The sequence below is a fragment of the Camelus bactrianus genome, chromosome 5, assembly GCF_048773025.1.
Source record: "Camelus bactrianus isolate YW-2024 breed Bactrian camel chromosome 5, ASM4877302v1, whole genome shotgun sequence".
NCBI lineage: Eukaryota > Metazoa > Chordata > Mammalia > Artiodactyla > Camelidae > Camelus > Camelus bactrianus.
This window is the reverse complement of record NC_133543.1, coordinates 52,888,920-52,902,512: the sequence shown is the minus strand read 5'-3', so window position 1 is coordinate 52,902,512 and position 13,593 is coordinate 52,888,920. Positions and strand designations below refer to the sequence as shown.

At 32.5% G+C, this 13,593-nt stretch overlaps 1 protein-coding gene across 3 annotated transcripts in view; it reads right to left on the bottom strand.

Annotated features, from left to right (window-relative positions):
- The window catches only part of DCAF17 (DDB1 and CUL4 associated factor 17), a 37,208-nt gene that overhangs the window by 19,942 nt on the left and 3,673 nt on the right, over positions 1 to 13,593 (bottom strand). For 2 of the 3 annotated variants that reach the window (XM_074363880.1, XM_010950177.3), the window contains exons 3-8: positions 10,352 to 10,442; positions 7,578 to 7,714; positions 6,719 to 6,797; positions 6,024 to 6,113; positions 3,737 to 3,841; positions 3,329 to 3,434 (exon numbers count right to left, since the gene is read on the bottom strand). In XM_074363880.1, coding sequence (XP_074219981.1) covers positions 3,329 to 3,434; positions 3,737 to 3,841; positions 6,024 to 6,113; positions 6,719 to 6,797; positions 7,578 to 7,714; positions 10,352 to 10,411 — 577 coding nt within the window. In that variant the 5' untranslated portion in view covers positions 10,412 to 10,442. The remainder of the gene's footprint in view (positions 1 to 3,328; positions 3,435 to 3,736; positions 3,842 to 6,023; positions 6,114 to 6,718; positions 6,798 to 7,577; positions 7,715 to 10,351; positions 10,443 to 13,593) is intronic. The other variant, XM_010950178.3, reaches the window with a different exon arrangement.

Here is a 13,593-nt window from a genome sequence, read left to right as displayed (position 1 = left end):
GTCCAGAGTAGGCTGCTTCAATAAATTTATAGTTCATGCATAAAATGCTACGTAAGTCAAGTTTTAAAACCTCAAGGAGCTTACTGTGTGTGCACATACATACAGGACCAGTTTTTGGCAAAGGTAAGGCAAAGGTAATACAAGCACTGCATTCAAAAAGTATCAGAAGAAATATAATGAAAACCAAGTCTTCCTTTCATCTGTATCCCTCAGAAGTAGCTACTATTATCAGGTTTTTGGGTGTCCAGATATTTCAAGCAATCCCCAAAGCATATGCTCATATATATATACATTTTTAAGATATGAATATGAATACTTAACACAAATGAGGTTTCTTTTATATACATAGTTTTTGCACTCTTTTTTTTTCCACTTACTAATATATATTGGAAATTGGTCTATACCAGTAAAAGAAGAATTCCTGTTTCTTTTTAACAATTAAGTTTATGATATAGCCAAACAATTAAATAATACTGTCGGCACCTATCAATGTACACACTGTTTCCCATTTTTTGCTATTAGAAACAATATTGTAATTGTACATTTGCCATTCTGCACACATGCGAATACATCTGGGAAAAATTCCTAGAAATGGAATTGCTCAAAGAGTATATGCACTTAAAAATTTGATACATATTGACAAGTTGTCCTCCATAAAGGACCCCAACGAGAAATGAAAGTGCCTCTTCTATACTTTTATCAACTTTGTTACCTAACTTTTTATTTAAGAATCTGAAAAGACGTATCTTATGATAATGTTAACTTGTGCTTCTCTTATCAGTGACATTGGGTGTTGTCCTCCCCTAATTAAAAGCCATTTATATTTCCTCTTCTCTTGAACAGTATCCTATGCTCATTCTGTTGCTGTTGTTGTGTTGTCCTTTTTCTCATTGATCTGTATGTAATCATATAATGAGGAAATTACCCCTTTATATGTTGCAAATATGTTCCATGTTTCATTTTTTAGTTGGTTCATGTGTTTTTTGCTCTTTTAATATGTAGCACTTAATTTTTATGTAACCAAATTTAATCAATCCTTTATTTAAAGGCTCTGGGTTTTGTGTCAGAAAAGGTCTTCCCAACTCTGAGATAAAAACATTTTCCAAGTTTTCTTACAGAATTAAAAATCTTTGATCCATCTATTATTTATATTGATGTAAAGTGTGAGACAGGACGCCAATTTTATTGTTTTCACAAGACCACCAATTAAATAATCTAGATGGAAATTAACACTTGTGATGTGTTAACATTTAAAAGTGGGTTAGGCTACAAGTATATGCAACAATATGCAATGAATCTCAAAAATAATATGGTGAGTGAAAGATGCCAGACAAAAGAGTACATATCACATGATTCCATGTAGACTAAACTCTAGAAATGTAGAGTAAAAGGAAGCAGGTTCATTGCTTGCCTAAGTCTGGGGATAGGGAGAGAACTGACTGGGAAGGGCACAGGGGACCATTTTGGAAAGATGAAAAGATTCTAAATCTTGATTGCAGTGGTGGTTTCATGGATAAATATGGCAAAACTCAAACTGTACAGTTAAAATGGGTACATTTAAATGCATGTAAATTATACCTCAACAGAGTTGACATTTTAAAAAGCAAGTTATGAAAGATGACTGTTCTTTAGTTTTAGATACAGAAATACATACATTATAAGATTATGAAAAAAAAAACCAAGGTGATAACTGCTAACTCCTTGCAGGACTATGAGTGTTTTAAACTTTATTTCATTTATCATTATTTCCTAAATTTTCTGTAATGAAAATGAACTGTTTTGCATTAAGGAAAGTTATTTAAAGTTAAAATAAATATTATTTTGCATAGACGTTAATGATCTTAAAAAACAAATCTGGAGAAATAAACAGGATTTCAGTCAATACAGCTTGAAAAAATACTCAAAGTTTCTAATATAATATGCTCCTTTTCTTAGCCAAATGTCCAACAATCATTGCATTGTTTACAGTGGCAAATGATTTCACAGATCATATTTTGAGACATTATTTTGAAGTTGATAAAAGTGAGGCCCACAGAGGTCAAGTAGTTGGTCTATTCTCCATACCACCAGTTAACAGTGGAATTTCACTCTTACTAGTAGAAGCCAAGACTGTGATCCCAAACCCGGTCTTCTCTCTACAAACAAGGATCAAAATAACAGCACAAAGGTTCTATAAGCTTTCTTTATTACTCTGTTCTTTGTTTTACTCTCTTACTATTTTCATTTCAACAAGAACAAAGCTACCATTTGGGGGAATTCTCTAATTCATTTTAGTTACCCGTGGAGCTTATAGTTTTAAAATTCTTAATAGATTCCTGCTAGTGTACTTGTATCAAATACAGGAGGTATTGCTGAGGCTGAGTTTTCACAAAACTGCCTAATTCACCCTGTCCAAGATACCTAAAAACTTGAGTAATTTTTAAAATACTGATTTTGAATTTCTTGGATAACTTAATTGACTATCCTGGACTCTCTCAGTTTTTATAGTTGGTCATTTACTAATAAAAAGGATATCTCCTTTCTCACAATGAAATATTTCATTTGTTTCTTGATCTGTTGATGATATAATGTTAAATAATAATGACAGAAAAAACCTGTCTTATTCAACCCATATTAGAAAAACTTTTGGTGTTTCAACTAAATATGTGATGTTTATTGGTTAGAAATAAAAAATAAATGTACTTAACATGATAAAGAATAATTCTTAATGAACTAAGAATAAAGATAAACAGGTATTAGGATAAGAAAACACATTTTTTAATTTACTCTTGTGATTTTTATATCTATCTGCATTAAATTAGCACTGTATTTCTGAGATGAACTCTGGTCAGTAATGGTTTATTCAACATACAATGCTCAATTTGAATAACAGTTGATTTCTTTTTTAATAAACTGCTGAATTTGATATGTCAGTTAAATACAGAACAATTTCTATTATATTTACAGAACTGTGAATAATTTTCTTTTTTGTGCCTGTTGATTGTTAAGTTGGGTAAATTTCACACAATTGTAAAATATTAAGTTATAAAGGAGCTAAGATGGTATCATGTACTGCAACTCATTATTTTGCAGATAAGGAAATCAAGACCAGAAAGGTAAAGTAACTTGCCAAAGGTCACAGATCTCTGACCCAGCATACCTAGGCCTTTATCTCAGTAAATAACAAATTTTTGTGGATACCTATTCAAAAGCAAGGAATACTCTGCATTGGAGTAAAATGAATTGAATTTATAATTAAATTATGAGAAAAACATCTGGATGATTATAGTAACTATTAATATGACCACTTGATTTTTAAGGTGAAGAAAGTACTAGATAGTAGCCATACCTGTGATTTTAATATTACAAGGAATGCCAAAAGGAGCCTCTCCTACAGTTCCAGTAGTCCCACCCCATCTGCATGCACACCCTAAGTCAAGTTCCTGTTGCATGAACTAAAAACAAAACAAAACAAAACAAAAATGGTGGCTTTAGCACCTGCTTATTTGCTGTCTGGAGAGAGAAAGAAAATCAAATTCACATGTATTTGACAGAGGAAATGTCTTTATTTATTTGAGGGCTTTTCTGTTTATCTTCCCACCCCTCTTTTAAAGGTTACTTTGTCTTTATGCACTTGTACAGTTTTGCAGAGTTGAAATCTACACAAGTGTCTTACTTTAAAAACATCTCATTAAAGAAATCAGCTCAGTCCAAATCTCAAGTTAATTATAATATGGCAAATTTCAGTTTTCTCTACCTGTTCAGTGATGGCCTCGAAGCTATAAAGTCTGACCAGTCCCGAGCTGTACATCACAATCAGTATTCCATGAGACAAGGTAGCATCTGTAACGTTCCCGAAAATCTGAGGGAAAAGGTAGATATCACCTGAGAAAAGACCAGAAGGCCAATCCTCTGAGTGCTCACAGTGGTTTGTGTATTTGTTTAATATTCAGGACACCACCACAACACGACTGCCTAACAGTATAACTTCATTATAATTTAGAAATGTGAAGCTAAGGTGTTATTACGAGTGGGTAGTAAGCCACCGGAGTCTCAAACTGAAGCACTAAAGGGAGTGTAGCACATCTCTCAAAATAATGCAGCAGCATTCATTTGCTTCATAGTTTTGTCAACATCTTTTAATAACAAATCCTCTTCCTCATGGATAGCAGTGTAAACTGAGTCCATTTAATTCTACTGTATAGGATATGCATGACAGAATAAATATAGGGACCTATTCTTTATGCCAAAACGTTATTTACAAAGAGACATTTTTAGCTAAAGGTGAAAACGTTAGGTCTAAGAAAGTAATTCTAATATGAAACAGCCAACTCCAGAATTTTATCATTACCTTGTTCTTTCAATATCTAATACTGTTTGAATTTTTTTAGTCATATAAAGACCAACTACATACAGAGACATTTAGCCTAGCTGCCCTTGAGTAAAGCTTTGGCTCACTGTTCCCTCTCTGTTTCTGTCCTACACGCTGGATCATGTCATGATTCTCCAGAGCTCTGATAAAGAACTTGATTCTGTGCCTATTTTAAAATTTAACAAAAGCCAACATAGACAAATACTCATAGTGGTGAAAGAACAAGTAGAAATTAAGTGAAAATCTATTTCTGTTTCTACTCAAGACATATGACTTAGCAAAGATTTACTATCCCAACAAATAGCTTAAAAGCACATTCTGAGTCTGGCCCCTGAGCAGTCTTATTGTGCAGGGTAAGTGAAAGATACATTTCAACTCCAAATAAACATAATCAAGATCAACTCCCTCAAACGACTATCTTGAACATGTAGAAATAAACAAAAATGAGTTATGACTTTGCTAAATGTTCATTCTTGTTATCGACTGTAATAAATGTACACAATTACTTAATCCACAAACACAAAGAGAATAGTTAAATTCATGAGTTGTGTTTTTTGTCACCTCTTAAAAGAATAATTATGGTTTGCTTTGTTCTTGACAAACCCATGACTTTTTATTCACTGATCCTCATCCACCATTTTGAAAAGAAGGACTTGTGTAATTCAAACGTATTTTCAAATAATGAGTGTTATAATAAAGTAGCCACTCTATTTTAAAATTTGGTTTAATCTTTGGAATCAAATCTAGGTTCAAATTCCAGCTTCTTCATTTACTCCCTTTAAGATTTGGGTAGCTGCTTAACCTCCTAGTTGAATACCTTATATATTACACTATTATTATATGTTGTAAAATACTCAGAGTGTTTGGCACAAAACAAACAATTAATAAATAACTGACATTATTCTTTAGCCTTTATGCAGTTTAGCATATTATGCTTGTACAATATAAATTCTTAAAACTATACTCCTCTTGTTTGCTAATGAATATTAGTGGACCCTCAGGATCTGGCCTCAAAAATAAGCACCTACCTCATGTGCTTAATTAAAGACCAGTAGAATAGATCAATAAATAACGATTCACCCAGACTAAGTAGCATTTTCTTTTTAAAGGAAAGTAGGAAACTATTGATTCTTTTACTCAAAGGCAACCTGCACTTTCTTTCCTCTCATATAACCACCCCACAAATCAGGAACAATGGCAACAACAATAAAACTCAATACTGAATGAGTTTAAAAACTTGACATTTAATTATAAGACTTGTTTACATATCATAAAACAAGTTTTAGAGCTATACCTTGCAATTTAAACCAGGCACTTTGTTGTGGCTTTCACCTTTCTTTAACGATCATTTTAACAAGCTTTAGAATATTCCCTCTGAAAAAAATACTCATTTCATAATTTTATAGAACAGTGGTTTGTTAATGACCATGGATACTCAACATTATCCACCTGAAAAGCATAAAAACATTCAGAACAGTGAAGGGATAGTTAGGCTCCCTTCCCAAGTCAAATGTTCTCATGTACTTTGATAGAATTAAACTGTATCAGAAAGCATTTTATAGTCAGGGGAACATTTCCAATTCAAACAGCTGATAAAAAATAATTAAACAATGACATTACATCTTATTGTCAAAAAATTAATATGAAAATTAAATCAGAAATAAATTCTTACCTTTTTGTTGATCTCCAGAATCCCTATGAGTGAAAAAGGTAGTACACGGAACACAGCAAGGTACAGCAAAACAGACTGTTGAATGCCTGCCTAAAAGGAAAGACCAAAATTACAGGCAGCTCTCAAGAGAGCTACAAAATGCACATACGAACATCTATAAAAGTAAACATAACAATAAACATTTCTTAACAACAAAATATATTTTATATATTATACACTAGATTACAATGTAATATAAATTGATGTTTCTGTTATATAAATTATAATTAATATACTGTACTGTAATATATTATCATACAATATAATTTATATCATAAATTGGAATTCTAACAATGAAGGGCCTAATCAAAAGACACGCAGTTTTCATGGTCATATCATTTGAAAACAGCATTACACTGACATGTCTAAGTTAAATATAAAAAATATCAACAATTGGGGCTTGAGTGATTTCTCTGAAAAAGACAGTTCCCTTACTTTGCAGAAAAAGGTTCAGTCAATTTCTTTCCACTATGGAATATAAAATAATTGGTTGTACTTCCTCAAAGTGGACTGAAGGAAGTTTCTTAAATTTGTGGTAAACAACTTTTACAGCATGCTTTAGAAATCAAACATCATTAGTTCTTTCATAAAAAATTTGCAGACAAATTCCTCTGGAACCGAATTCTTCATTTTATTGAATGTTTAAAGATATCTACCTGTCGGGCCAATGCTGAGCCTTTGTTCTGAGCTGACTTGACTGCAATGACTTCTTGAGGAGTGTCCCAGCTCAAGTACCTTTTAAAAGAATGAAGAGAAGTTTATTCATCTGGATCAGTTTCCTTACACTTAAAATAAAAATATAATAGATATTTTATAAATGAACAATTTTTCAGTTACTTAAATTATAAAAGCAAAGTAATTTATTTTAAAAACAAATAACTAGAAGAATTCCCTCCAGATCCTTATATGCATTTATTCCTATTAAAATATAGATGTATAATTTTAATCCTTCTAGAGTTTCAATGAATAAAAACTGTGTTTGATCTAACAGTGTTCAAAATTTAGAAAAACAAAAAACAATTCCTAAAAGAAACTAAAGAAGAAAAAAAAATTCCCGCTTTAAAATGGAATTTACAAAAAGCATTAAAAATGTTACATTCACATTTTGTATGCACCTATTCACTCCAAAAATGTATATGTAATTTATAAAACTACTAGTTAAAATAACAGTTCTCAGATTATATTTGATAGTTAATTTTACTGCACCAGACTAGTCTTCATGAAAACCTACCATAAAATACATCCTACATATAAAATACTATTTGTAGAAGGAAAATTTTTTTAAAAGGGTATCTGTCAACTACTAGAGGTTGGTTACTTATGAGGAATACAAAGATAAATGATAAAGGGTCTCCATCCTCAGATCTTCTCAGGAAAGAGAAAGAAAATAGGTTTATAAATTGAGATCCAGGTATACAATGGAAAACTAAAAAAAAAAAAAACCTTGAAATATCCTGACTTACAAGTCACAAGTTTTTATAATGAAAATTTAAATAATAAAGTCATAGTTAATACCTGAATTTGCAATATGAAGCAAGATATATTTTCTCAAGGATTTCTCCTGTAGCTGCTGATATACGAAGTAGCCAATTATGAGCAGTCAGTGCAATGAGTGAGGATTTATAATCTGATGGATTAGGAAGCATTTCTCCCTAAAAAAATCAGGTATAAAACTGAAATTACTAGGTTATGAACAATCTGCAGTAATGTATGTCCAAAGAAAATAGCTAAAGACTCAAAGAAATAGTCAAGTAAGTTAATTAAAGAAGAAATAGTAAATGTACAAATAAAGAATTAAGACAAGGAAAGATTAAAATTGTGAGTAATTATTATCATCATTAATTTATTAAGTGAGTTTATTCAGAGTGCTTAAACAATACTTGAAATAATGTATTATTACTTATTATTATTTATCATTAAGTATTCAACAAATGTTAGCGAAACATCATCACCGTAACAATGTAATAGGAGTACTACTAATTGGGCTGCTGTGATAACAATGATGGCACAGTAACAGTTCTTAAAACCCTGTAAAATAGCATAAGCAATTAAGAGTCATCACTGGAATAGATGCTTCTTTATTCCAAAACTTATTTTCCTTGCCTCAGTAGGGCAAAAGAGCAAATTATCCCATTATTCACTGTGGCGCTACTCGAACCTAAATGAAAAGCTAAAATCCAGGATCAAGGCAGGCACAGAAGATCAGAGAGGGACCTGGTTTTAAAGATAATGACTGTCACCAATGAATTACTCCCAACAAAGGGAGGGGATAGCTGCTTGGACGTACCTGACACTGAGGAGCTGCCACAAGGTGGAAGTCTAAGGCAGGAAGAGAAAGAAAAGCAAAAGGTTCTACTTTGATTTGTAGAATAAACATGAAGTTACAAGGGGAAAGTTAATATGGAAGTTGAAATTCATCTAATATTCACTTAGGCTGAAAAGTGACTAGAAAAGAATGTAGATGTAGTTATTTTATTTATACTCTTTTAAGATTTGTCTTCTCTTTCAAATGTTAGTGAAAGAAACAAGAGTTTTTTTCTGTTTCTTGGTTTTGTCTGTATGCGTGTGTGTTTTAAGTTTATTAGCTACTGAAGTCTTACACTAAAATCACAGGCAATGGTGTAAATATTTTTATTCTTTGGTGTCTTATGTAAGTATCATCTCATGGAGATTTCGAAGTTTTAAAAATGTACCATTTATACCTTAACTATTTAAAAAAAAAAAGAATTTGAAGTAGCATATGTAATAGGTTTGAGGTATTTTCCTAAACCAAAAGTTGTATTTCACACATTGTCTCAGAAAAGAAGGGTGCCAGTTTTCATATAGTTTCATATCAATATGTTAATATAATGTGCTTTTTAGTTTTTCTTAATGAAAAATCTTGCTACATTTCAAAGAAGAACAAAACGTTCGAAGTGAGAAGAATTAGGTTACTAGAAACTTTATTTTTGCATGATTGCTCTTAATTTTTGTTGTTTTGTACCAGTGTCTTCAAAACTTTTCTCAAGTAAGGAATCTGTCATCCTCCTCCCTTTTCCAATGAAAATGGATTATGAGGCTTTAGATGTTGGGGGCATAACAGTTATGTTTAACTTTCAATAAGGAGCTGGGGAAGAAAATGAAGATTTAAAGCTTTCTGATTTTTAAAAAGGAGATTTCCATGAAAGAGAGTAACTGTCCAGGGAAAAAGAAAGCAGCAGCTCTAGAAAACTAAAATTTTATGTAAAAACAACAGTCTTAATAAAAAGAATTTTGACAGTAAATTCAAAGCAAAGCCTCTTATCCTTTAAACTTTATTTTTAGTCATACATTCTGAGTTCTATTTTTCCTAAAAACACAGCCACATTCAAAGAACTGATTAATTTGTTGCAGTACTTCTTTCTTTGGGGGCGTGGGGGAGGTAATTAGGTTTATTTATTTAATTTTTTTAGAGAAGATACTGGGGATTGAACCAGGACCTTGTGCATGCTAAGCATGTACTCTATCACAGAGCTATACCCTCCCCCTATCCTGTGGCAGTACTCTTAAGTGTGTTTCTTGGAACACTGATTCCATGGAAAACTAATATTTAGAAATATATCTCAAAAAAGGATGTTCCATGATCAAAAAAATCTAGGAAAATGGTTTGAAAAATCACCATGCACATTAGTATTTTCGTAAGTACTATTAGCATTAAAGGTTCTGAGAAGTAATTCTATAAATAAATTTGTTTAATCCTTTAAATAACCCAATTCTCCCAACTCCTCTAGCAAGCATAAGATGTTAAACATTTATAAATACAGTGTTCTGAAAAACACACACCATTGCTGGTCCGATGGAATGAGGTTACCTATTATTTTATTTTTATCTTATTATTTTTCTCACAAGATTCATAGAAGAAACTCTTAAGAATCCACTTTCAAAGAACCATGTTAACATAACTGTTGCCCTAAATAAATATTTTACTCTCCAAATATATTGAGTAGAATGGTTTCTTAAACACTAAGAATGACTATAAACTAGTTTTATTGCTTATAAAACTTTTAATCAGTTCATAACTTTTTCTATTTTCAAGATTTACAAATGGTATCAAAAGTTAAAAAATATTCATAAATATATAATTTTTTAGTAGAAATTATGTCATGAGGAAAAATGATTAATGAAAAGATAGATTCTCTTCTTGATTTCTTTCAAGATTTAAGAATCACTATGATAGTTAAGTTTCATTTCTTTATACAATGTATTAACAATAATCAGTTCTTCTAGGCTAAAAATGCTTTAGAAATAAATGTTCTAAAACTAAATCTTACCACTGGACATTCCCATAATAAAGCATCCTCTATTTTTTCTGATTTGGAACATTTTGGCATTTCATAAAGTTTTCTTGGCTCTGATGCGACACTGGGGAAAAAGAAAAGATTATTCTACTTGATTACTTGATAAATGAGATACTATTTGCTCAGATTTGAGTGATTTTTTTTCAATTCAGAAATCTGGAATATCAGAAATACAACTTGCTACTTTCTTTTCCTTTTCTAATTTTAAATATTTTTTCTCTGATCACACAATTCATAACACATTCATAGAAAAAATTTTAAAATATATACTAAACTAAAATGAGTTATATCACTATGAAACTATCAAAAATAACAATTATTAACATTTTGGTTCATTTCCCTCTAGTTTTTCTTTATATATGTAAACTTACTTGCAGATTATTTTCCAAAATTGGATCATATTGAATTATTTCATTACCCTTGAACATTTATTATGAATATCTCTGTTGAAGTCCATGTTCATAACAGTCATTCCAATATTGTAAAATGAAAATTAGATAAAAAGAGTCCCTTTATATTAGGGTGAAAATTAGATAAAAAAGGAAATACGCTTTAAGGTTTTTTATTCCCAGGTTGCCTTTCAGAAAGGTTGAACGAGTTTATACTCCTGTCACTACTGAGCATTTTTTGATGTGAAAAAGTCTCTTACCTTTAACTTATACTTCCCTGATTACTAGTGAGATGTGATCATAGATATTTTCAATTTTCTAAACTCATCAACTTTAAAATTAAAGTACTATTTAGAAGTAATTTTCAAGGTGACAGTTCTGTTCACCTTTGGTGTTCTCTCACTGATTCAAAGGTTTAAACCAAAATTAAACAGAATTTCACAGGAATGAAAGAAACTTCATATACAATTCTACCTAATGAATAAAATTCTCTTGAATGGCATATTAAAGAACTCCAATACTATTTACCATTGGATCACCAATCAATGCCAGAGACTCTGATTTGGTAAAAAATTTTAATTAAAACAGATACCTCTAAATTGGGAAAGTTACAAAATGGGCATTAAATGATACCAAAGAACTACTGTTAATTTTGCTAGGCATAATAATGACATTATGATCATATAAAGAAATGTCCAGATTTCCACTTCCAAGGAGCACTATGGGCATGCTCCCCAGGAAAATGGTGAAAATTATACAAGGACAACTAATTAAGGCCCTGAAGAGGTCCAGGAGACACAGCAAATAAAGAAACATTTACTCAAGAAAACGTACTAGAGCTCAGTAAGAACAGTGAGAGCCCATGGTGTTTGAAATAGGATGTGCTCCTCCCCACCATTCTTAGCTCAGCAAGATGAAAACGCCACTCCAGACTGGTACAGCCAAGAGCACAGGGTTCCCTCAACCCTTAGCTCCCAGAGGGTTACCTTCCCTGGAAGGGTAGGATGACAGCATTTTTCATCGTGGGTCAGTGCAGCCAAGAGGTAGGACTCCTTTCTTCTGCCTAACCCTTACTCATGGGACGGAGGCTCTACCTTGGGCCTTCCATGCCTAAGAATACCCAAGCCCCAGTTACCTATATCCTACCTCATAAAGCAGTGGTTCCTCACTGAGAGAGGCAAGAAAATCTGAGGCTAATGTCTGCCCCAACTCCTAGTGCTTAGCTTTTAGAGCGGGGGAGTCATTCAGCGGGAAGAGTGCCACTGACATCCCCAACATCACCATCAGCTAGAGAGCCTTGGTCAAAGATTTTGTCTATGGGGAGAAGCAGGCCATAAAGCAGATAGCCCCTTGCCTGTTCTCAGAGGAACTGACTTCATTTGCAAAAGAATGTGGAGAAGTTCTAGCCTAAGAGCACTCTCATAACCAGTGGAGGCTGTGGTGAAAGGTAAATGAGAAGAGATTTGTAGATTCACTGGCCATATAGGCTAAATTGTAGGCTGGCTAATTTGCCAGAAAGGAAAAGGGTGCTGGGAGGAGCCCTTCTGGGATCAAAAAAAATCTCAAGCAGTACCTAAAAAAACCAGTCTCTAACTTCTGGTTTCTGGTCCATCACTCATGTCCTCATGACAAGAAAAAAGCTGAACAAACTGAAAATCAACAACTCTTATTAGTTACATCAGGGAATTGTGGTCACATAGCAAACTGCTGCCCCAAAAACTAGAGTGAGAGATGGACACCAAGAATCGCAGCTTACTAGGAGCAAAAACCCAGGTGCAAGCTGCTGAAGTCGGTACTGGGGAGATAAAAATAAGGACACTAGAGAAAATTTTAGGCTCTGACACGTACAGCTATAGCCAACAACAAACAACGCCTAACTCCTAGTCATATAAACATAAAACCTTGCTCTAAAGACCTATTTACTGCAATTCCTTTTACCAAATGTATCACATACAACTTTCAACAAAAAAATTATAAGGCATGCTAAATGCAAAGTACAAACACTGAAGAGACCTAGCAAGAGTCAGAATCAGACCTTGTTATAGTGGAGATTTTGGAATTCTCAGACTGAGAATTTAAAATAACTATGATTACTACGTTAAGGGCTCTAATTGAAAAAGTGGAAAACATGTAGAAGCAGATGAGTAATTAAGCAGAGATAAAAACCCTAAGAAAAAATCAAAAGGAAATGCTAGAAATCAAAAACACCATAATGCAAATGAAGAATGTCTTTGATGGGCTCATCAGTAGACTGGACGCAGCCAAGGAAAGAATCAGTGAACATGAAGGTATCTCAATAGAAACTTTCCAAACTAGAAAGGAATAATGAATGAAAAAAGCAGATTAGAGTATCTAAGAACTGTGCGATGATTAGAAAATGTGTAATGTACACATACTGGGGATACCAGAGTAAGAACAGAACAGAAGAAATACTTGAAATAATTGGTGAGAATTTTCAAAAATTAATGAAAAACACCAAACCACACATACAGAAAACTTACAGAACACCAAGCATAGTAGATACCAAAAAAATCTATACCTGGCCATATCATATTTTAACTGTAGAAAGTCAAAAACAAAAAGAACATCTTGAAGGAATTCAGAGGGAATAAAAAAGCCCCTTACCTATAAAGGAACAGGATAAGGATTACATTGGACTTCTCTTCAGAAACCATGCAAGCACGTAGAGAGTGCAGTGAAATAGTTAAAGTGATGAAACAAAACAAAACAAAAAACCCCTACCAACCTAGCATTCTGTACCCTGAGGGGTTATCCTTCAAAAGTTGAGGAAAAATAAGACTTTCTCAGACAAACAAAAATTAAGGG